This window comes from Sminthopsis crassicaudata, chromosome 4 (genome assembly GCF_048593235.1).
Source record: "Sminthopsis crassicaudata isolate SCR6 chromosome 4, ASM4859323v1, whole genome shotgun sequence".
In the NCBI taxonomy this organism is placed as follows: Eukaryota; Metazoa; Chordata; class Mammalia; order Dasyuromorphia; family Dasyuridae; genus Sminthopsis; species Sminthopsis crassicaudata.
The window spans coordinates 470,103,571-470,127,530 of NC_133620.1; the positions used below are offsets into that span (position 1 = coordinate 470,103,571).

The window sequence follows — 23,960 nt, forward strand, 5'->3', positions numbered from 1 at the left end:
AGAGGGAGGGAGGGAGGGAGGGAGGGAGGAGAGAGAGAGAGAGAGAGAGAGAGAGAGAGAGAGAGAGAGAGAGAGAGAGAGAGAGACAGAGACAGAGACAGAGACAGAGAAGAGAGAGAGAGGAGAGAGAGAGAGAGAGACAGAGAGAGAGAGAGACAGAGAGAGAGAGACGAGAGAGAGAGAGAGAAAAAGAGAGAGACTCTGTCCCCTCCCACAATCCCCAGGCACAATCCCCAGGCAACAAGCAATAAAAGGATATTTGTTGGAACTAAAAACCAAATACAGGAAACGGCTTTTGCTGCCTGAAGCCTAGCGTGGGGTTACAGGATAATAACAGCTTATATTTATGTAGCTCAAAGTATTTGAAAAAACCCTATGTCCTCTGTTCCTTACAATTGATTCTCTGAGGGGCATGGAAGGTACTGCTATCCCCTTATGAAAGATGAAGAGACTGAGGGTCAGAGAGATAAAAGATTCTCAGAGCTGGTATGAGAAGTGGCATTGGAACCCACATTTTCTGACCCCCCCAAGGCTAGTACTGTGCAGACTTGCCCCAAGATTATTGAGATTGAGTCTTAAAGATTTTCAGATCATCGGTTATATTCCTGCCTGTGGTCTGCAAGAATCCTCAGACCCCCAGCTTTGTTTCTCACAAGTATGTGATTATCTTAACTAATGTTGATATCCCTTCTTAACCATTAGTATTTAGCACAGAGCAAGTACTTAATAATTATTATTATTTCATGTCCTTTCTGTAGTGGAGAGAACACTTGGTAAGTCCCCCCAGCCCTCTGTCATTCACTGACTGGGTAATTTTAGACAAGTATCTTAGCCTGTTTGAGCCTCAGTTTCCTTATCTGTAGAAAGGAGAAATAATAACATTGCACTATTTGATTCAACATTTTTAAAGTATCTGCCACATTCTAGGCATTATCCAGGCAAAACCAAAATGAAATAGATCTAGGAGCTTATAGCCTACTTGGGAGATGTAATATGGACTTTCCCAAACTGATATGGTGGAAAAAACACTAGATGTGGGGTCTCAGGGTCTGGGTCCACATCCCCACTCTACTACTTCTTTTCTGTGTGACTAGGACAAGACATTGTTCCTCTCTGTGCCTCAGTTTCTTTATTTATAGAATCAGAAGGTTCAACTAAATGGTCTCTAAGGTCCTTTAAGCTTCCTTAAGATCCTGTAACCCAGTTCAAATAAATATAAACTAGTTCAGTCATCCCCCAGCTCAATCCCGACCCCTTACCCCTGCCATATTTAGAGTTTCATGTGTATAGAAATTTTCCTCTCCCCATGCAAATAAGCAGTTTCTCAGTTAGTTATTATCTTAGTGTCCTGGAACAGAGAGAGGCTACCCCTGCCCAGAGACTGTCAGAGTGTGTCAGAAATAGAATTCAGCCCTGAATCCAAGAAGGTTCTTGATCCACTCTCCCATGTTGCCTCATGGACACAGAATATAAGAAGCAAATATGATTTTGGGAAAGAGGTGAGGAAAGACCGACAACTTGGAGATGGGCATAAAGAATACATGTAAAGTAATTTGGGGAAGAGGAAGCCTAGTAATAATTGAAAGAAGCAAGAGCAGCAACACATGAAGGTCATTGCTAAGGGGAGAATCTGGATAAACACAAGTATAAATAAAGTAAAGATAAAGTGCATACAAAATGGAGATGACGCATTTGCAAAATAAACACAAAGTATATATAAATTGTAATACAAAATATAAGCAAAGTAAGTACAAGGTATATATAGAACATAGGTGAGTTGATTAAAAGTATAAACAAAGAATACACAGGGTATATATGAAATGTATTACAAAATATAAACACAATAAGCACAAAGTATCTATAAAATGGAGATGGGTTGATTAAAAGTATAAACAAAGAATATATAAGTTATAAAATGTATTATAAAATATAAACAAAATAAACACAAAAGTATATATAAACTGGAAGTGAGTTGATTCAAAGTATAAAGAATATATAAGTATTTATAAAATGTATTATAAAATATAAACAAAGTAAACACAAAGTGCTTATAAAATGTAGGTGAGTCCATTACCAAGTATAAACAAAAAGTAACAAAGCATATATAAAATGTATAAACATAGTAAACACAAAGTGTTTATAAAATGTAGGTGAGGGGGCAGCTAAGTGGTGAAGTGGATAGAGCACCAGCCCTGAATTCTGGAGTTCAAATCTGATCTCAGACACTTAACACTTCCTAGCTGTATGACCCTGGGCAAGTCACTTAACCCCAATTGCCTCAGGGGGAAAAAAAGAAAAGAATTAAAATGTAGGTGAGTCATTACAAAGTATGAACAAAGAAAATACAAAGTAGATAGAAAATATATTACAAAGTATAAACAAAGTAAACACAAAGTGCTTATAAAATGTAGGTGAGGATAGTAAATACAAAGTATATATAAAATGTATTACAAAATATAAACAAAGTAAACTCAAGGTGTAGATAAAATGTAGATTAGGCACATAGAAAGTAAATACAAAGTATATATATAATATAAGCTGTAAATGAGGTAATTACAAAGTAGAAACAAAAGGAAACATCAATTTTCTAGGTGAGGAGGGTTAAGACACAGGATCAAGCAGGGGTTGATGGTGGAGGAGGGGTCAGCTGCCTTGGGGAGGAAGCTTGGGGAGACCCTCTGGTCCCCTGCAGCCCTCTCTAACCCTTAGAGCTTTAGGGGAATGAATGGACTTGCTTACAGCACAGGCTCCAGCTCAAAGCAGCTTCCCCAAATTTCAGTTCCTCAAAAGTATCTGCTGTTCTTCCCAACCCGGCTCCCCCCCCCCCATTTACTTATCTCTAGCTTCTTTCCTGTTGCTGGAAGACGAGTCCTCCACATTGGCCCCCATCTTGTTCTTGGCCTCTCCCGGTGTCTTCTGGCTTTGGAGGAGGCTCAGATCTTCCCCACATACTGGAGTGGCCACCAAAGCTTCCTGTTTCACTCTGGGTCTTTGCCATCTTGAAGTGAGAAAAAAAAAAAAAAAAACAACCCTTGTTCCTTGCAGATATGTGACTGTTTAAACATCTCATTAACCCTTGTGTAGTTTGACCAGCTGAATCACTGGCAGTGTAGCCTGGTGGGTGGAACATCGGGCCTGGAGATAGAAAAGATAGAGAAGTTTGGAGTCTGCCCAGGATGCTTAGTGGTGATGGCCACGTTCCCCCCGCCCCTCTTAAAGATAAGCTTTTGGATAAAGTACCAACTTCTGTGCTTGGCACTCGAAGCTTTCCACAATCTGACTCCAACCCATCTTTCCCAAGTGATTTCACACGACTCCCCCTTACATCCTCTCCATTCGGGCCCAGGGGCCGACATGCTCTTTCTCAGACGTCACATTTCATTGCTAGGCTTTGCTTAGCCTGTTCCGGGTCCAGAACATTCTCCTTCATTACCCTCTCTTGTGATGGTTCCCCATCTTCAAGGCTCAATGCAGGGCCCCAGTCAGTGCCCTCCCCTCCCCCAAGGTGAATTCATACTTTGTCTGGATAGAAAGACACTCTAAATGTGAGAGGGCTTTCTGTAGTGAGAGGGAACTCACCTCAGCTTGGAGAGAGACTAAAGAGTACGTGTAAAGTCATTTGGGGGAGAGGAAGAATAGTGAGAGGAGTCCTGGGTCCCAGTCTTGTCCCTTGTACAGAAAGGCTATCCTTATCTCTGAGTGTACCATTTTCCCAGTAACCTGTTTCCCAGGGCCTGTTCCACGTATGTGGTAGGTAGGGCCTACCACAGTACCTGGCATGTGGGAGTAAGGGACTCAAACTGGGACTTCATTAGTGTAGGGGACTTCCAAATGAGGAAAGTCCCTCTACCAATGCTGGTCGGCGCCCTCTGCACAATTTATGCCTTGGAAAATGGCTAAGAAAGTTGGAAGGTCCGTGACTTGCCTAGGATCACCTGGCTAGGAAAGATCTCAGGCGGGATTTGAACTCAGATCTTCTTGGCTTTGAGGCCAGCTCAAAGCAACAGCACCCTTGCATGTAGATTGCACTTAAGAAATGCCTATTGAAAGAATGAACGAAAGGCCCGGAGTATGTCCTCAATTCTCTGATATTTGTTGGCCTGATCAGCAAAAGGGGCGTGAGGTTAATATTTGTAACACTGATATTGTGGGTGGTCGTGAGGAAGGCACTTTGCAGAGGTGGGATGAAACTTTAGGATGGGAACCTTCATGCTTTAGCTTAAAGATCAATAATCGGCGATTATCGTGGGCAGCAGCAGTCTGCTCCAAACCAGGTCCAGGATGAGGGGGGAACTAGGTTTGAATCCTGACTCTGTCATCTGCTACTTATTATAGAAACAAGTTATTTCCTTCTCTAGCTCTCATTCCTCTCCTATGTACAATGAGGCTCTTGGTTTGGGAGGCAGTGAGAAAGTCTAGAATGTGGGGACCTGGATTTAAATCTCCCTTCTGTTGTTCACTGCTGGGGGAGGAGTCTAAGGAAGTCTCTCTTTAATCATCGTGCCTCGGTTCTTCCATCTGTAAAACGAAGGAGTTGACCAACACGATTGTCAAGCTCTCTTCCGACTTTGAATGCTATGAACCTAAATAGGGTGAAGATAGCTGAGGATATGGGAAAGTCCTGGATGCCAGGGAGACACCCTTTGGCTTGGAGAAGTGGTCACATGATTGGAAATAGAGAGCCATGGAGGGTTTTGAGCAGGGAAGTAATAGGATGAGAGCCCGGAAGTCTATTCTGCCAATTATAAGGAGGAGAGATGTAATAAGGGAGAAGCAAGAGATGGGGAGAGCCAAGATGGCCTTGTAGTTCCTGCAGCCAGGTGTAACAATGGATATGTAGCAGTGGATTGTGGACAATGTAACAGTGGACTGTGGACAATGTGGACAATGTAACAGTAGATTGTGGACAATATAACAGTGGACTGCAGATAATATAACAGGACTGTGGCCGATGGGAAAAGGGAGTATGGACAATGTAACTAGATTGCAGACAATGTAACGGTGGATTGTGGACAATAAAACAATGGACCGCAGACAATATAACAGAACTGTGGACATTGTAACGAGTTACTGTGGACAATGAACAATATACTGTGGATGCTTTAGCCTCATTGGACAGATGTGAACACTGAGTCTCAGAGAGCTTCCTGTGATACGGCTGATAAATTCACCTCTGAACCTAGGTCTTCCTGACTCTGAATTCAGCACGTTGCTTCAGGACCTAGAAGTGCGTTAGAAAGAGCTCTGTCCTGAGAGTTCAAGTCTGGGTTCTGCCTCAATCAGATTATGGATGTAGCTTTGGAAAAGACACTTGGCCTTCTGGATCATAGACTCTTCATCTAGAAAGTGAAGCGTTCTAAAGTCTTGGTAATGCAAAGAATTCAAGTCCCTAATTTAGAGCCAACCCATAAGGTAGAAGATAGAATTCTCTCACCCCCTTTTCAGCCATGAAGTCGGGCTACACTGTGGACATCCCCAGAACCTTGTAGCTGAGCTGTTCTCAGGGTCCGTGATGTGGGGCAGTCTTAGAAGGCTGTTTTATCACCAGCAAAATTCACTTAAAAATATGTGTGCAGATACATATGTGTATGTGTGATACATATATTATTTATTTATTCATTTATTTGTTTGTTTATTTTTGAGGCTGGGGTTAAGTGACTTGCCCAGGGTCACACAGCTAGGAAGTATTAAGTGTCTGAGACCACATTTGAACTCAGGTCCTCCTGAATTCAAGGCTGGTGCTCTATCCACTGCGCCACCTAGCTGCCCCTATTATTATTTATTATGCACATTAATAACATTTATTATGCAACCCTAGCTCCATGAATAGGGTCGATATAAAGAAATCTCTTGGCTGGGGGTGGGGGAGAAGCACCAACAACTGGAGGCCCAAAACAGGAGAGTGGGACATTTAAAGTGGACTTTGAAGGAAGCCAAAGATTTACCCTCGTCCCTAACCAGACATAGCCAAGCTTGGGACCTAAGTCTGTGTATTTTAATCAGGGCTTAAGTAAAGTGTTGGACCTACCCGGCCCATGCATGACTGCTTGGCTGATGGCCACATTGCTTGTCATTTTCTGAGGCAGCTAGTTAGAGACCTGAGCTCAAATTCAACCTTGGCTGCTTGGAAAAGTAATTTAATCTCTGTATGTCTCAGTGTCCTCATCTGTAAAATGGGAGTAATAATAGAACCCACCATGCAGGGTTGTTAGGAGGAAAATATGTTAACGTGCGATGTAAAGGCAAGCTTTTCTTATCATTCTTATTAAGGAATATTATTTCACCCAGTAATTCCATTCCCAGCAATCCATAAGCTTTGGCCTTTTGTCCAGTTCTAAGTGTCCTAGAGCCTAATGTGAACTGAATTAGCCAAAATGATCATTTCTACAAACTTTGAAGAGCTACAGGGTCTGGTGAGAGCTTCAATCGAGACCCCCATTTTCCAAATGAAGAAAAACCAGGCTCAGAGACGCAGCTCATGTGTCAGAAACGAGACTCAACCCTGGGTCTCCCTGGCCTCTGAATCTAGCATTTCTTCTTCTCCTTAACAGGTCTGGGGGAGGGGAATGGATCTAGAGGGAAACTTCACTTGGTTGGTTGGTATACATTCTCCTTCCTCTCCCTCTCTTCCTGTGTTTGTATTTGCCTGTCTGTCAGACCCTGATTATTAGATACAGACTGTGCCAATTTTTTTTAACCTGCCTAGTACATTGTTAACCCTTGAGAACCTTTGGAGAGAGCTCCCATCCTTTAAAGGATTCATGTTGTTATTGGATAATCACAGAGTGGCAGAGAACCAATGCCGCCCACAACTGGTGAGCAGCAAAGGACCCTGGAAGGCTGTGAGTGGGAGCCTCTTACTTTACACATGAGGAAACTGGGATCCCAGGCTCTTCATCTGCCCACAAAGGGATGAAGTAGTCATTCTTATCTAACTCCAAAGTCAGTGTTCTAGAGGAAGGAATGGGGATGGGTTAGGAGTATCCCCCCTTCTCAAGGAGCTGATGGATGTTCAGTCTTACTGATTTTAAAATCTGCCCAGCTATCTGAGTCCAAGAGAATCGTGTCAGTTCTCTGGGACTCAGTTTCCTGATCTGTCAAATTGAGATAATACTTGTAGTACAACCTCATAGGTTGTTGTGAGGATTAGAAGGCACAGAATAGTGTTTTATGATCTGAAAACCGGCCTCTCTTCTTGTCTGAGGTGAAGGACTATGGGTGTAGAACGCTGCATATCCCCAACTGGTTAATAATTGTTAGTTGTGGGTTCAAAGCAAATGTGGATTGCTTTTTTTCCTCTTTTTTTTTTTTTTAGAAAGGATGATCTGCTGACTGAGGGAGGAAATTATGGTGTTAAAAAAAAAAGAGATCAATGAAATTTTTAGAAATAGATTTTAGTCATTTTTAAAACTGTGCCAGCCTGGAAGGGCTAGTTAAATGTCAGCTGTTATAATGCACATAAGGAGTTGGATGAGGTCTCTTCCGATTTTGCTGCTGCGCTAGAAGTCTCCGGGCACTTCTGGCTGGTTGCCATGAAAATGCTTTGCCATCTGGAGTGTGAGCCTTGCCCAGAGCGGTCCTGTGCAGCTGTGCAGGCACAGGCCGGACCCACAGCTCGCAGCTTCCGGCTGCAGAGTCTGGGGTCTGCACCTATTCACTTTGTCTCTTTCCCCATCTCAGAAGGCTCAGTAGAAGCCCTGGGAGAAACATACCTAGCCACCAAAACAGAGGCAGAGGGAACAGGTCAGGAGGACCACAAGGCTTTGAAATTCAGCTCAGATGCCTCAGGTTTTAGACTGTGATGAGCCAGCTGGGGCCTTGCAGTTTCCCATCACACCTTGTGTGCAGCCCATCTCCATCAGTCATGTCCCTTTGATCTGCAGCAGCCAAAGCCCCATAGGGCCAAAGATTAAAAGGAAGGGCTGGTCTTCACTGGGTCCTCCCCAGTCCTTCACCTCCTTAAGGCCCTTTTCTTAAAAAGCTGCAGGACTTGCTTTTTATTGGTTTGTTTTCCAGTAAAGGTGTAGGTATGGAGAATTCCCTGGATGTAAATGCTGCCTTCTGAGTCCTCCAGAGCCTCTAAGATCATGGGAATTCAGAACTGAAGTTGGAAGGAACTAGAGAGCAAAGGTTCTTAAGCTGGTTTCTTGGGATCTTGTGGGTTTTGTTTTTGTTGTTGTTGTTGCTATTGTTGTTGCTGTTGTTGTTGTTGTTTTGTTTTGTTTTGAACATTTTTCTTCTGTATGATTAGTTTCCTTAGCAATCCTGTGTATTTTATTTTATGCATTTCCATTCTGTTGAAGAACTAGCCGTGTTATCAGCACACTTCTAAATTTGGACTTCTGGGAAATAGCCCTGATTGTTCCACCCTCGTTACACCTACCTAGTTACAGTTTTGCTCACCTGGGCTCATTTTGTGAGACCCATCCCTGACCCTATAGGACCACCTCTTTTGGTCCTTTGCAGGAATTCCAGATTTTTTTCCCTGCTTTCCACCTTTGGGAAGTTTCATTTCCCAAATCATCCATCTAAGAAGTTCCTGGTTCCTCTTGCTGCACTGTATTCCTGATCTCTTCCTGTGCCAAACTTCCCTGCTCCCAAGCAGAGGGAGACAGTATGGCAACCCTAAAGTGAGAGCCAGTACAGGTGCCATGTCCCTAGTGAGGAGGTTAGAGCCTGGACTTGGCAGTAGGACCAATTCTGGGTTTATTAGGAGGACGTTGGAGATAAGAAAAAGGTGAGGGGAGGAAGGGGAGCGGAAAAGGGAAGGGGGAAATGGGAGAAGATGGAGAGAGAAGGAGGCTTGGAGGAGAGAAGGCCGAGAAAGAGACAGCGATTCAGATATCTGAGGGAGACTCCTGCCCAACTTGAAATGCCTTGTATTGACTCTCTACAGATTGTGCACTTGCTTGTGCTTCCCTTCCACCCCTCCATCCAGCCCCAGCAGAGACAGGGACCATATCATATTGTGCCTCATCCTTATATCTCATGTGTCTGGAGCATAATGGGAACGCAGTACATTCTAGTTCATTATTTAATAAGCATTTGTTAAGTGGCTATTCCGTACCTGGCCCTGTGCTAAGCACTAGGAGTATAAAGAAAGACAAAAACAGTCCTATCCCCCCAAAAGCTTCCATTTCTAACATAATGTGATATAACAAGACAACATATAAATGGCTAAGTGTGTACAAGATACAAATGGTAGATGGGAATTAACCTTAAGGGAAGGCTCCGGCTTCCTGTAGATGATGGAGTTTGAGTTGGGTAGATGAGCCAGATTGTTGAAATGAATGTAGAGCTTGTGAATGCTTGGCTCCAGAAGGCAGAACTGAAAACCAAGAGTGAAATGGGCAGATAGAGATGCTGGATGTCAGGAAAAGTTTCCTAAGTATGATAGTTTTCCCAGAATGCAATGGGTGGCTCCTATTTTGTGTGTGTGTGTATGTGTGTGTGTGTGTGTGTGTGTGTGTGTGAGAGAGAGAGAGAGAGAGAGAGAGACAGACAGAGACAGAGAATATGAGAATTTCCTTTCCCTAGAGGTCTTCAAGAAGAGGCTGCCATGACCCCTCCGGGGAGGGCAGTGCTTGAACTTCCTGGCCTCTGAGATCCCTCCCCTCTAAGAGTCTATGATTCTGTTGCCTTTAAATCTGCAAAGGCAAATCACTTCAAAATGTGTTTAATCGAAAGGACATTTGAACATTTGCCAACTGTGTAAGCAAATCACTTAGACTCACCAAGCCTCAGTGTCTGTATTTCAGTGAAATGGATGTCCTTGTACCATGTACCTTAAGGGATTGTTGTAAGAAAAACACTTGAAAATTTCACCTCTAGAAATATGAGCGGTATTCTTAAGGGAAAAGATGGGTTGAACTTTCATCCCTAACCAGATGCCTCTCCTTTGCCCAGATCTCCCTGAGTCCCAAAACACCAGTTGCCTACTGGACATTTCAAAACTCTCTTCTCAGAGACATCTCAAACTCAATGTGCCCCAAACCGAACTCAGTCTCTTCTTTCTGTTAAATGTCCCTATTTGTGGCAAAGGTACCAGCATCTTCCCAGTGTCTGAGTTCCAAACCTCAGCATTATCCTCAGCTCCTCACCCTGGCTCACCTCCCATAGCCAATCATCTGTCAAATCTTCCATCCAACCCCTTAAATCTATGAATGAGTGGAGAGCTCAAGCCTCATATTGTACTAGCTTCCTAATTGGAGGGTCTGCCTGCTCTGAGTCTCTCCCTGCCCCCTCCATACTGAGGTCATGGTCCTTAGGCACATCTGACTGTGTGACTGCTACTTAACAATTTCCTGTGGACTTTTATCATGTGTGGATAAAATATAAAATTCCTCTTTTTAAAAGCCTTTTACCTTCTGGTCTCATTGAATATATTCAGTCCAGATATACTGGTGTTCTCTCTGTTCCTCCCACAAGCAATCCACCTCCGTGTTTTTTCTCTGGCTTTCCCTGGGTGCACCTCACTTTATCCACATCCCCTAGAGTGTCTCTTCCTTTAAGAAGTACCTCAGATGCCATTTTCTACATGAAACTTTTCCTGGTCCCCATCCCCCAATGGATAATACTTCCCCCCCAAACTACTTTTTGTTAAATTACTTTATCCACATTTCCTTTTATTTATTTTATAGTTGTGTTGTATGTCTTTTATGTGTACTTGTGTTGTGTCTCCCACCCACCACTTACCCCATTAGAAGACAGTCTTTTGAGTGAATATACATTATTTCCTGCTTCCTACACGTACCCCCGTGCCTAAGCTATGTCTAGCATATACCACTTGCCAATGCTTGCCAATGGACTGATGGTTTTCTAGACCGTGAGCCCCTAAATCTGGGGTAATCCAGTCCAATGGACTCATGCAAGGGGTGTCTCTACCCCCAAAGCTGAACCTCTCTGATCTGGAGGAAACCCTGGCTCTCAGGGTGGGGGGACAGTTCTCTCAGCTAACATCTTGCCCCCCCCCCAAGAACATTTTATTGTTCTTGGAAGGTGTGGTGTCTGCAGCTGGGACACAGTTCTTCATTCCATTTACAGAAATAACCTTGAGTGTAGTCATCATCCCGGACTTCCACTTCTAGAATAACTCTGGGCCCTTCTTCCCCATCTCCTTAAAGACACATAGCAAGCATTTCTCTCTGGACTGCTGGTCACCCAGGTCTGCCGTGTGCCCTGTAAACAAAGGCACTCCAGAATGGGATCCCAGTTCTGTAAATTGGAGCAGTGGAGAAAACAATCTTGAGCTATATATATATAACAACTGAAAGGGCTGACTTTGGAGGCAGAGGATTTTGGTTGACATCTTGGCTCTGCCTTTGCTTCCAAGATCTCAAATAAGTTACCTAACCCTCTAGGGGGCAGCTAGGTGGCACAGTGGATAGAGCACCAGCCTTGAATTCAGGGCTGAGTTCAAATCTGGTCTCAGACACTTAACACTTCCTAGCTGTGTGACCCTAGACAAGTCACTTAACCCCAGCCTCAGAGAAAAAAAAAAAAAAGAAAGAAAGAAAGAAAGAAAGAAAGAAAGAAAGAAAGAAAGAAAGAAAGAAAGAAAGAAAGAAAGAAAGAAAGAAAGAAAGAAAGAAAGAAAGAAAAGTTACCTAACCCTCAATTTCTCCATCTGTAAAATGACAAGATTGGATTTGTTGATTTTTGATGTCCCTCCCAGCTCAAAAATCGATGATCTTTTAAAAGTTAGAAAGTCTGGCTTCTAATACTAGTTCCTTGTGAATCTGGACAATACCATTTTATCAAATAAGCATTTATTAAACACCTACAGTTAGTTCTAGGGAAAAAATAAAATAGTCCCTACCTTCAAGGAGATTATAATGTGTCGGGGAAGAGAAGGATATGCAACCAGCACAAGTCATTTTCCATCTCTGAGCCTCTGTAAATTAAGTATTAAATAAGAAATCTCTAAGGCCCCTCCCAGGTGCCAGATTAATCATTATGGGATCTCATTATCCATTAATAATTTATTTACTAAGCACCTACTATGTGCCAGACCTTGTACTGAGCATTGGGATATAATTACAAATAATGTAACAGTTCCTACTTTTTAGTCATTTGCATTCTAATGAGAAAAACAACAACCACATGTCTAAGTATATACAGAATAAATATGAAATCATTAAATACGAGGTAGTTAAGTACAAGGCAATTGGAGGAGGTCACGAGTAAAGAAGGGGGGGAAGAGGGAGAGACTTTTTCTGTGCACACTAAGAGTGTTGTGGGAATAACCCTCCAGAAGCTTTCATTTGACCCAGCTGGAAACAGTCTCATTACCAGCAGAGATAGAGGAGAAACCAGAAAATGAATTTTCAGCACTGTCCCTTTTTCCCTACTGATGTAATCTGAGTTTAAGCTCTGAATCCCCCAGGAAGCCCAGTTTCAGGGGCATAATTAGAAAGGGGGAGCCTTTTGGGTTTGAAGGGTTTGTTTTGGTGACAGTGCCCCGGGTACGGGTACAGGTGTGTGGCCCATGTGCACACATGTACACGCTATCTGCATCCGTGGGCACCGTGAGCGCAGTTTTGCACGCCTGTGCATGTGGCTATGAATGCAGTGTGCACATGTGTGTGACCAGGCCCTCCTGCCTGCAGTCCCCCAGCTTCTCCGTCCTGCTGACTTCTGTTCCCCTGGGGCCACTTCCATCTCAGTTCCTCATTTCAAGACCACAGTAAACGTTCGAAGCTAAAATTACCAGCCTCTCCCCTCCCTCCGTGTGGAGTCTGAATGCGAGTCATAGTCCTCTCTCTCGGGGGCCATGAGTGAAGACAGATGCAAGGAGCCCCAGCCTGGGGAACTCAGACAGTGCAGCCTTAACCTTGTCTCCATCTCCCAGGGATTTGGGGGGATGAGGTGCCTTTCTCTTCCTGTTTCAGGTCAGGATGGGCCTACCTGTTGGAGGCCTGTGCAGGGATTGGCAAGGGTAGGGTCCTTCCCACCACCAAAGGGCCACAACAGCACCTTTGGGGAAAAGACTTTGTGTTTGTGTTTCTTTCTTAGACTTTGTAGCCCTAGCATATGTTGTTGTTCAGGAGTGTCCTACTCTTCATGACTCCATTTTTAAGCAAAGATACTGGAGTGGTTGGTCATTTCCTTCTCTAGCTCATTTGACAGATGAGGAAACTGAGATAAACAAGGAGAAGTGACTTGCCCAGTTAGTAAGTTTCCGATGCTGGATTTGAACTCAGTTCATCCAGACTCTGCCTGGTGCTCTATCCACTCAGCTGCTGTCCAATATACACTTGGGCTTTTAAAAAATATATTGTATATTCATTCATTAATTCATTGTTTATTTTATTTTATTATTATTATTATTATTATTATAGCTTTTTATTTACAAGATATATGCATGGGTAAATTTTCAGCATTGACAATTGCCAAACCTTTTGTTCCAATTTTCCCCTTCCTCCCCCCACCCCTTCCCCAGATGGCGGGATGACCAATACATGTTACATATGTTAAAAGTATATGTTAACTACAATGTGTATAATTCATGTATTTAGTTAGTTACATTTTGAATTCCCTCCTTCCTTCCCAGTTCTGCACTGGAGAAGCCCAACATCTGACACACACACACACACACACACACACACACACATATATATATATATATATACACATATATATATGTGAAAGCACAACGTGCCCATTTCCACATATCATTTCTTTTTTTTGTTATAGCTTTTTCTTGACAGAACATATGCATGGGTAATTTTTCAATATTGACCTTTGCAAAACTTTCTGTTCCAAGTTTTCCCCTTCTTCCCTCCACCCCTCCCCCAGATGACTGGTTGACCAATACGTGTTAAATGTGTTAAAGTATGTCCACATATGATTTCTTTCTCTGGAGGTGGATTGAATTTCTTTCGTTATTCAGAACAGAGTCATTCAGTTATTCTTGGAACAATATTATTGTGACAGTGTACAATATTCTCTTGGTTCTGCTCAGTTCCCTCTTCATTATTTCATGCAAGTCTTCCCATGCTTTTCTGAATCCCTCCTCCTCATTTCGAGCAGAATTCCATCCCACAACTTGTTCAGCCATCCCTAATCGATGGGTGTCCCTGTAATTTCCAGTTCTTCGCCACCACAAAAAGATATTTTTTGTTATAAATATTTTCTTTTTTCCTGATCACTTTGGGAAATAGACTTCTCAACCTCAAATCTGTATACTTCTCCAAGGAAACCTCTCCCCTGCCCATACACACACACACACACACACACACACACACACACACACACACACACACACACACACCACACACTGTGACTTTGATCCCATGTCCTCCCAACTCCCCAAGACACTGCCGTCATTCATTGCCCCTCTGTCCTGTAGCTTTTGATTCTCCTAACACTGACCCCTTCCCATTTGTCTACAAGCACACTGTCTCCCCAGTCCAGAAAACAAAACAGAACAGAACACAAACAGTCCTTCCTTGACGTGACTCTTGTCTCATTTCTCTCTTCCTTGCTAAATCTATTGTAAAACTAAATCTGACCACTATCTTTTGTTTTTACACCACCTACATTTGCCAATGCACCCATCTCCCCTCCTGCCCCACAGAACTAATCTTCCTGATGGGAAAAGAGGGACAAAATCATTTAGCAAAACTAGACAACAGACTCTCCCCCCCCAAGTTTGATATCGCCTGCTCTGTTGCATACCCACAGTCCTCCACTCTGAAAGAAAGCAGTGCCTTCTCATGCTGCTCCTTTGTCATTATGATTTTGCATACTGCTCAACTTTTTGAAAAAGGTGCCTCCACTCAACGCCTCTACTTTCTCACTACCCACTTTCTCTTCAGCCCAGGCTCCCCTGGCTTCCAGTCCAAGTGAGATCATGCTTATAAAGTGCTTTGCAAACTTCAAAGTTGGTTATTATTGTATTCCCCACCACCCAGAGACAACTTCTCTCAAAAAGTCACTGGTGATTAATACTTGCTAAGTCTAAATGCCTTTGTTTCTATTCTTGTGGTCCTTGACCTTTTTTTGCAATTCGTGACCTTATGGGAGCACTCATTAAGAATGACTGCTTTCTCTGTCTCTATCTTTGTCTTTCTCTCAGAGTCTGTCTTTATCTCTGTCTTTGTGTCTCTATCTCTCTCTCTATCTCTGTCTTTGTTTCTGCTTTTTCTCTGAATCTGTCTGTCTCTGTGTGTCTTTATCTCTGTCTTTATTTTTCTCTGTCTCTTTGTTTTTCTCTCCCAATGTCTCAGTCTGTCTCTGTCTCTGTCTTCCATTGGAGTCAAAGACCATCCTCTCCTTGTCTTCCTGTCTCTGCACATACTCTTGCACTGGTTCCTTTGTGAGCACCTTCTGACCCCACATTGGGGGATAATAGCCCATAGGCCTCTTCTTCCTACACACTCTCTCCCTTGGTGACCTCATTCACTTCTCAGGATTCAAATCCTATATCTGGGATGATAATTTTCTAATCAACTCATCAAGTAGCATTTATTTTTTTCATTAAGCTTTCCCTAATTAATAAGTATGTTTTCCCTTCCCACCCATACTTCCCCCAAAAAAAATCCCCCCCCAAAATTTTTTTGTGGCAAATAAGCAAAAAATTAAAGCCTTATTAACCATATCCAAAACTCTATGTCTTAGTCTGCCCCTGGAGGCCATCACCTCTCCGCCAGGCAGTAGGCAGCAGTCCTCCTCGTGAGTGCTCTGCAATCATGATGGATCTTGGGGTTCTTCAGTTCTTCACAATTGTCTTGACCACACTTTACAGCAGAACCAAGAGAACATTGTCATGGAATAATTATTCTCCGGGTTTTGCTCGCTTCAATCTGCCCAAGTTATTCCACACAATTCACACAAGTTATTCCAAGCTTCTCTGAAATCGTAATCTTCATCATTTTTATGGTGCATTTGATATTCCATCACCTTCATATATCACACGTATACCATCCCATTCCCCAACTGATGGGCATCCCATTAGTTTCCAGTTCTTTGCTATAACGAGAGTGCTATATTTTTTTGTACATAAGGGTCATTTTCCTCTTTCTTTGCTTTCTGTGGCCCAATAGGGTCATCCCTCGGTCAAATTATACACACTTTCCTAACATTTGGGGTTCTAAACTCCTCTCCAGAGGAGGGTCCAGAAAGGCTGGACCAATTCACTACTCTGCCAAACCAATACGCCCATTTTCCTGAAGCCCCACCAACATTTGTTATCTTCTCTTTCCTGTCAGCTTTGCTAATCTGATGGACATAAGGTAGAACTTCTGATGTGCTTTAATTTGTTTTCTTGAATTATTAGTGATTTGGAGTATTTTTTCATATGTTTATAAGATAGCTTTGGTGAATATTCATTAAGTACCTACCTACTACTTAAGTACTGGAGATATAAAACCAAATGTGACATGATCTCTTCCATCAGGGATCACCACTCTTGGGCTCCAAACCCACATTTCCATCCATTTGCAGGACACCTCATCTTGGTTATCATGACAGAAAATTCTCGTGTCCAGAGCTGCATCTGTACACACACACATACACACACACACACACACACACACACACACACACACACACACACACACAAACGAATCCTTCCTTCTCTCTTCACTGTTTCCATCTGGGCCATTTCCACTTGATTTGTATTATTGGCGTTATTGATCATTTTCCATCTCTCTTTATTTTTAGTCAGTTACCAAGTCCTATCAATTCTACCACAGATTTAGAATGGAAACGGATAACCCCCCTCATTTTCCACATGAGGAAACTGAGGCCCACAGAAGTTTCAAGTTGCCTTGGGCCTTGGTGAAATAAATCCTTAAATTTGGCAAGATTTTATTCACAAACATATTTAAGTACTTTCTTAAAATTTAGTTTAATAGGACAACTCCTTCACCACATAACATTTGCCCCTGGGTTTGGGGTGAGTTGTTGAATCTTACTCCACTAGAATAGAATCTCCTTGTGAGCAGGACTTATTTTCTGTTTATATTTGTATTTCCAGGACTTAGCACAGTATTTGAGATACAGTAGGCATTTAATAAATGCTTATTGCAGTAGGCATTTAATAAATGCTTGTTGACTTAACGTGACTTGAAAAAGTGTCCCTTTGTGAGCTGACTCCAAAGTAGCTTTCCAGATTCAGCCTCTGTTCTGTCCCTTCACATCCACCCTTCTGACCAGTAAAATCAAACTTCTTGCTGTTCCTCTCAGGTTACAGCCATTTCCCATCTCTTTGTATTTGCCCACATGCCTAGAGTGCATTTCCTCTTCTCTGGCCATTAGAGGCCCTGACTCCCTTCCAGGCTCAGGCCCACCACCCCCCTTCCCTTCCTGTAGGAGGATCCCGCCAATGGGCCGAGATAGATGCGGCCTTCAGAGGCCAGAGTCTGGACTGCCCTGGTTGGAGGTAGGGGAGCTGGGGCTTTGGGGTACATGGGCTCTGAGCCCGCCTCTGGATCCAGCTCCCCAATGTCCTTAGGAATCACTCCCTCCCACCAGCCTCAGAAGGATGTAGGAGAGCCCAGCTCCCAGGCCGGGCTTGATTAGGCAGCATTTTCTTACAGGAATTTTCAAAGTCTGCTCTTACTCACCCCACTTCCTTCCCTTTGGTGTCTCTGCCCCTGTGGCTTTCTCCCTCTGACTCCCCTTCTTGCCTTTCATCTCAGAGTCACAGAACCACAGGATATTAGAAGGGGATTTGAGGTCATCGAACCCAACTCCCTCATTTTACAGATGAAAACACCAAGGCAGAGAGGAAAGGGGATGGAAGGAGTCAGTCAGGGTCACCGGGATGAGGGGGGAAGATTTAAACCCAGCAAGTTTGGGAATTCTCTAAAATGGGCAGACTAGGGGCAGCTAGGTGGCGCAGTGGAAAGAGCACCAACCCTGAATTCAGGAGGACCTGAGTTCAAATCTGGTCTCAGACACTTCCTAGCTGTGTGACCCTGGGCAAGTCACTTAACCCCAGCCTCAGGGCGGGGGGGGGGGGGGGAATGGGCAGACTACTTTCTCATCCAAATTGTTCTCAATCAATTTGTTGTTCACACAGCCATGAGATCACTATTATTCATAGCCTCTGATCTGGCTTCAAACCCAGTTTTGCCTTTCCCTACCTGCGTGAACTTGGCCAAGTAACTTCCTGTCTCTCTAAGCCCCAGTTTCAGACTCGGGCCGGGCGGCCCATGAAATTCCTTCCAGCCCAAATGGGTCAAAGTCTTTGGCAAAGCAGGGAACAATCATAATAACATAAAGGGATCTCTGATCAGTGGATCTGCCTCTTCCCTTTTGGTCCTTTCAAATCTAGTCAGATGGCTAGCTCATTTCCCACCTCCACGCCTTTGCAGGAGTTGAGCCCAGTGTCTAGAATGTACATTTCCCTCACCTCACCGCCTCTTAGAACCCCAGTGTCCTTGAAAATTCTACTTAAGGGCCACATTCTCTCTGAAACCTTTCCTGATCCCTGCCCTAACTGCCAGTGCCTTCTGCCTCGATGGTACTTAGTATTTTCACTTTGCAAAACCCTTGTACATAACTACTGATGTTATCCAAAATGTCTCTGAAAAGGAAGAGCTTGGTATACATTAAGTGCTTAATAAATGCTTGTTGACTGTGGGGGGGAGTGCATGCTCAGCCTGGGGCCTAGCCCTTTGTGCCAAATTTAGGATGTTATAAATATTGGCAGGCCACATGGACTGGACCCGCAACTTCGTTGGGATGGGGAACTCTCCTGTGAGGAACCTGTCCATCAGTGGGGGTGGGGGTGGGGGTGGGGGTGAGGGGGCCTTTCTGCACTTTAGTAGCTCAGTCGCCTGAGGGTCCCTTCCTGCCCTCTGATCCCCCATCTGCTTGGGAGAGGAGTGCTGAATTTGGAGGAAGGAGCTCTGGATTCGAAGAGAGTGTGTGCAGGCCTTCTGACTGAGGGTGGATATCCTGGAACTAGGAGCAGTGGAGCATCCTGGGACTTTGGGATTGTTATAATTGTTGCTCCCATTTTGGTAAAGCTTACACATCCCCTGGAGGGAGGTGGGCTGCCTCTTGGTATCCTATTTTACAGATAAGGAGACTGAGGTTCAGTGTAAAAGCGGGATCCCTGACTCCCAGGGCAGCCCTACAGCCCCTGGGCTTTTCTGCAGCCCCCCCCCCACCCCCCAAGCTAGACCTGGCCCAGACAAAGAGCTAGAAGTGAAACCAGCCCTTTGGACAAATTTGTCGGAGGATTTGACAAGCCACCACAGCTTTTGTCTGACTTTGCTGACTGGAGGGGGCGGAAGGGACGTCTTCCCCCCCCCCCCCCGTTTGCCAAATGGCTGTGAGTGGGGGGGGGGAGTTGGGCCCTGTGGCAAGCTTTGGGGAACTTCAGTGTGGGAGGGCAGTCCTGCTCCAGGGCAAGAAGCCCCACTTGCAGCACCTTTTACAGTGGCTCTCTTTTTTTGGGGGGGGGTCTGTCCTCAGGCATCCGAAGGGGTTCCTGTCAGGTTTTTCATCAGCCTGGACCAGCTCATAGAATTCTACAAGAAGGAGAACATGGGCCTGGTAACCCACCTGCAATATCCTGTCCCCCAAGAAGAGGAGGAGGTTGGAGATGAGCTGGAGGAAGAAACAGGTAAGAGGGAGAAAGAAACAGGGGATAGAGGAGGCTGCAGAGAGAATGCTGCCCCCGTCCTGGATCTCAGAATCTCCCATCCAGAAGGCCAAACCCTCCCATTTTACAGCTGAGGAAACTGAGGGGGAGGGACCAGGTTGGGACCAAGTCACCAGGGGAGGTAAATGGCTTGTCCAAAGTCACAGAGATAGTAATTTGAATCCAGGCCCTCTGCCTCCAGAGATGCCCACAGCTCAGTGCTGGTCAAACTCGAATTTGCCTCTTCATACCTTGCCCGTGAGGCTCCTGGTTCTGTGTGGCTCTGCGTGATCTGGGCCAGGCAGGACAAGTCACACAGCCCATTGTCCTTCACTCCTCTTCAGGCTGAACGTCCACATTTGCTAGCACCGCGCCATGGAGGGCAGGAGGATCCCCGGAGTCACAGGCTTGGGAGTCAGGGCCCATCTAAGACCCTCAGCGGCAGAGCGCTTCACTTCCCAGGACTCAGTTTCCTTAGCTGCAAAATGAGTTTGTCTCAGTGATTTCTGATGGCCCCTCAGCTCTAATTCTAGGCTGCCATGATGATGCTGCCCATCCTAATTGCCATCCCCCCAACAATGTTCTCAGTCCTACCTAAATTGGGGCACCCAGACCTGAAAAAAAGTCTTACCAAAACAGCAGGAGAACTGCCATCTTACTCTCTGAACAGAGAGATGGCTCAGGGGTTAGAGCACCAGGCCTGGAGTCAGGCAGGCTGAGTTCCGTGGCAGCCTCAGACCTTTAGTAGGTATGTGACCCTGGGGAAATCACTTAACTGCCATCTGCCTCAGTTTCCTCAACTGTAAAATGGGGTAATTGTTGTGAGGAACAAATGAGAAAATGTTTGTAAAACACTTTTTCAGTCTTAAATGCTCTATCAATGGCAGCTGTCATCATTATTTTCATAGGCTAAGATGATGTTAGCTTTCTCGGCTGCCATATGACCCTGTTGACGCAAACTGGCCCCCAGACCCTTTCCAGACTAATTGCAGCCCAGCCAGCTTCCCTCAGCTCGTGCTTGGGAGGATGATTTTTTGAACCCACCTGTAGGTCTCACGTTTGCTTAAATCCTCCCCGTGAGACTGGGCCTGTTAGCACAGGTTGGAGTCTTGGTGGTCCTCTGGGGTCTATCTCAGCCCGATGCCCTCTGCAAGTCTGCTGAACACGCACCTTCTCTGCAGCAGAGGTCCCTGGGGCATTCCACCGGAGACCACTGGCCAAGCATTCGGCGATCCCAACTGTTTTTTGCGTCCGGTCATTGCCCAGGTCCTAATCCAGACACTTGTGCTCCCAAAACGTGCCCCATGTTCTCCACAAGCGCAGCATAAGTCCTCCGCTGACTTGCGGCTGCTGCCCGTCCCATCGGCCTTCTGGCTCCTTTGAAGGCCGGGAAACCTCCCCAAGTTGGATTCTCCGTGGAGGCTCAGAGCTCGCGGGCTGCGGCCCAGTTATGTGTCTTTCCTTTCCTTAGCCGAGGATGCAGATCCTCCAGACTAGGGATGTTCCCCTGGCTCCTGTTGGCTTGTGGTGTCCAGGGTGATAGGGAAGACTCCTGGCCCCTCCCCCTAGTCCCTTTCCTTTTCCAGGTTTTCTCTAAGGTCAAGAACATCTGGCCCCAGGGGCCATTCTTTCTGAGCTGAGCTCACCTCTGGCTTTGGAGCTCCATGGTTAGAACTGAAAAGGGACATTAGAGTGTGTTCAGTTCAACCCCTCATTTAACAGCTGAGGTAACTGAGGTGTGGAAGAATGGCCCAGCTGGAGCTCCAATAAGCCTCGTGACTCTGGGCAGCCTTTCGCCACCCCGGGCAGGTCCTTGACCCTCTTTTGGGGGTCTCAGTTGCATAGCGGCCTCCTCGCCTACCCATTGATCTCCCCTGAACTGCCTCATGTTCAGCGATCTCCCTTCAGCTGCCTCCAGGAGGTCAGGGAGTCATTTAAAGTCGTCCCTTTTGGCCACAATGTCCAGTTCTGCCCTCCTGCCGATGGCCTGCTCAGATAGAGATCCCGCAAGCTTCATCCTGTGGCAGCATCTCACTCAGAGAAGGGGCCCCAGTTACCCGACAGGTCGATGTCTGACACATCTGCCTGCACAGGTAGAAATTGTGTCATGTTCTATTCAGAGCCTCCCCAGGGACTGCCCGTCCTTCTGTCCCTCGGGCTCGATGAGTCTCAGGGCTCCTTGGGACCTCGGGCCAGGAGAGACAGACTCGGCCTTCCCCTTAGACACCGACCCAGCCTCGGGAGCCGTGGCTGGGCCCACTGGCCCGGGGAATGGCCTCTCTTCAGGGGAGCCACGTGGACATGAAACTGGACAAGCCCTGGGGGCCTCTCTCGGGGCATAAGAAGCGGGGTGTCTGGGATGTGCCTGGGGAAGGGAAGTCCCGTTGTCTTGAGGTGGTGAGTGCTGGTGGTTTCCCCACATTCATGCCTCGGGTAGGATGGAAACTGGCCAGAAAGATCTGAGTTAATTCCCCTTTTTCAGTTTGACTCATGGGTTTCCTCTGAGCAAGGGCAGAGCACCCCATTCTGATTTTCAACTTTGGGGTCCTCCATTCTCCTCTGAGGCTGAGAACAAGACCCAGGGTGCCTTTGGCGGCCTAAGGGAGGAGAGAGGAGATAAAGGATGGGAAATGAGGAAGAGGGGAGGAACACTCCAGCCAGCAGTTATCGAGGGCCTGCTCTCTGAGGTTACCAAGTCAGAAAGGGCCCTGGCCTGCCATCTAGTAGTGCATTGTGGGGGAAGCTCCAGGACCCAGGGAGCTGAGGCTGCAGGCAGCCCTTCTAAAGGCAATTTAGCGACATGGTGAAGGGGGGGGACAGACTTCGGCCTCAGCTAACAGCAACCTCCCGCCTTCTTCCCTGGAACAGAATTCTTCATCTCACCGCCCGAGCTGCCGCCCAGGAACCTTCCCCTAGCACCGGGCTCCAGTGAGGTCAAGGAAGTTATTCTCCCGGTCGATAATTCCCGAGTCATGGAACAGACCGTGTTATCGCTGTCCGAGACGCTGCTTCAGCGCCTGCAGGGCCTGGACACCACTGGGTGAGTGCTTCTCCCTGAGAGAGGGAGGGGAGGAGGGTGAGAAAGTGGGCCAAGGGGAGGGGCAGGGGTCCTTCTGGGAAATTCGGCCTCAGCTGGCCCAGAGGGAGCCGGTGCCGCAGCACATCCTCCTCAGTGTCCCTCATCCCATGGATACGACAGCATTCAGTCATGTACGTGCTCATTCACACAAGAAATATTTGCTGATCACCTGGAATGAGCAAGGCATTGTGGGAAAGGCTATGAGGGACGTGGGGAGAAGCATAGGAATGGCTTCTGCCCTCAGGTAACTAAATGTAAGGGCCATCTCCCCACTTTGGACTTCTGGGCTGGGGGGGCGGCTAGCTAAGGCTTCCTCTGTGACAAGTCCAGATGGTTGGGAAGAGCTCAGATACAGGGCTGCGGGCTCATTCATAGGCCAGAGGAACAGAGGATGTGGAGGGCCTAAGTGTGGGAGCCACAGGCCAGAACTAGGGAGGATCGACCAGCGTCCTGGGGGGACAAAAAGAGACAGGCTCAACCTGACTCAGTCGGAGGGAGACCGGCAATAAACAACGGCCTAGTACTGATGGTGATAACTCACGGCCATGGTGGGTTTTAAGGCCTCCCAATGACCCTGCGAGGTAGCTTTGGGGGTGCCCCAGGCCCTTTGGAATCGGTGCCCCCCACCTCCCCCTCAATGGGGACACTGCCTCTGTTGCGGACACCTGGGCACACCTTGCATGGGCACCGACTCAGCACAGTCCCGTGCCATGTCTCCAGATAGTGAGACGTGCCGAAGCCCAAGGACCACAGGAGTCAGGGTTCTGGCTTAGAGGGGAAGGGGTCCCAGACAGCGTCAGTCCTCGGGCGAGCCCCATTTGTGGGGCTGAAGTCACGGGGGCGTGGATCTTGAAAGGGAAAGGCCCCCAGACACCACTGAGTCCATCGCCCTCATTTAGCAGATGAGGAAAAAAGGCACAAGGAGTGACTGGCCCTAAGCTCACACAGCCAGAAAGCATCTCCTTGCCTTCCCTGCCACAGCTAAGTGGGGCCAGAGACCCCCGGGCTCATGCGTAGCCGTGAATCTGCTTCTGAACTGATGACAAAGTCAGGGCTAACCCCAGCTTGCATGGAACCCTGTCAAGGGGCCAGGAAAGGCCCTCCATTTTCTCTGCTCGGCGTACTCCTCAGGGCACTTTGACTTCATGGAATAAAAACGCCAGGTTTTTAGAAATGAGATTTCAGTCAGGAAAAGTTCCATCCATCAAGGCCTTCCTGGGCCTTGGTGACTTGGTGACAGTCTGGTGGCTGAGGCCCAGGGAGAGGGGCAGCTGATTGGCA

The 23,960-nt window shown here is 46.2% G+C and overlaps 1 protein-coding gene and 1 long non-coding RNA gene across 4 annotated transcripts in view; one reads left to right on the top strand and one right to left on the bottom strand.

Moving 5' to 3' along the window:
• Positions 1–2,982, bottom strand: part of LOC141540356 (uncharacterized) — a 7,514-nt gene extending 4,532 nt beyond the window's left edge. Inside the window, exon 1 of the long non-coding RNA XR_012481531.1 lies at positions 2,834–2,982. This is a non-coding gene — a long non-coding RNA (uncharacterized LOC141540356). The remainder of the gene's footprint in view (positions 1–2,833) is intronic.
• The window catches only part of INPP5D (inositol polyphosphate-5-phosphatase D), a 124,365-nt gene that overhangs the window by 35,607 nt on the left and 64,798 nt on the right, over positions 1–23,960 (top strand). For all 3 annotated transcript variants that reach the window (XM_074264282.1, XM_074264280.1, XM_074264281.1), the window contains exons 5-6: positions 19,432–19,582; positions 22,469–22,640. In XM_074264282.1, the coding sequence (XP_074120383.1) occupies positions 19,432–19,582; positions 22,469–22,640 (323 nt within the window). The remainder of the gene's footprint in view (positions 1–19,431; positions 19,583–22,468; positions 22,641–23,960) is intronic.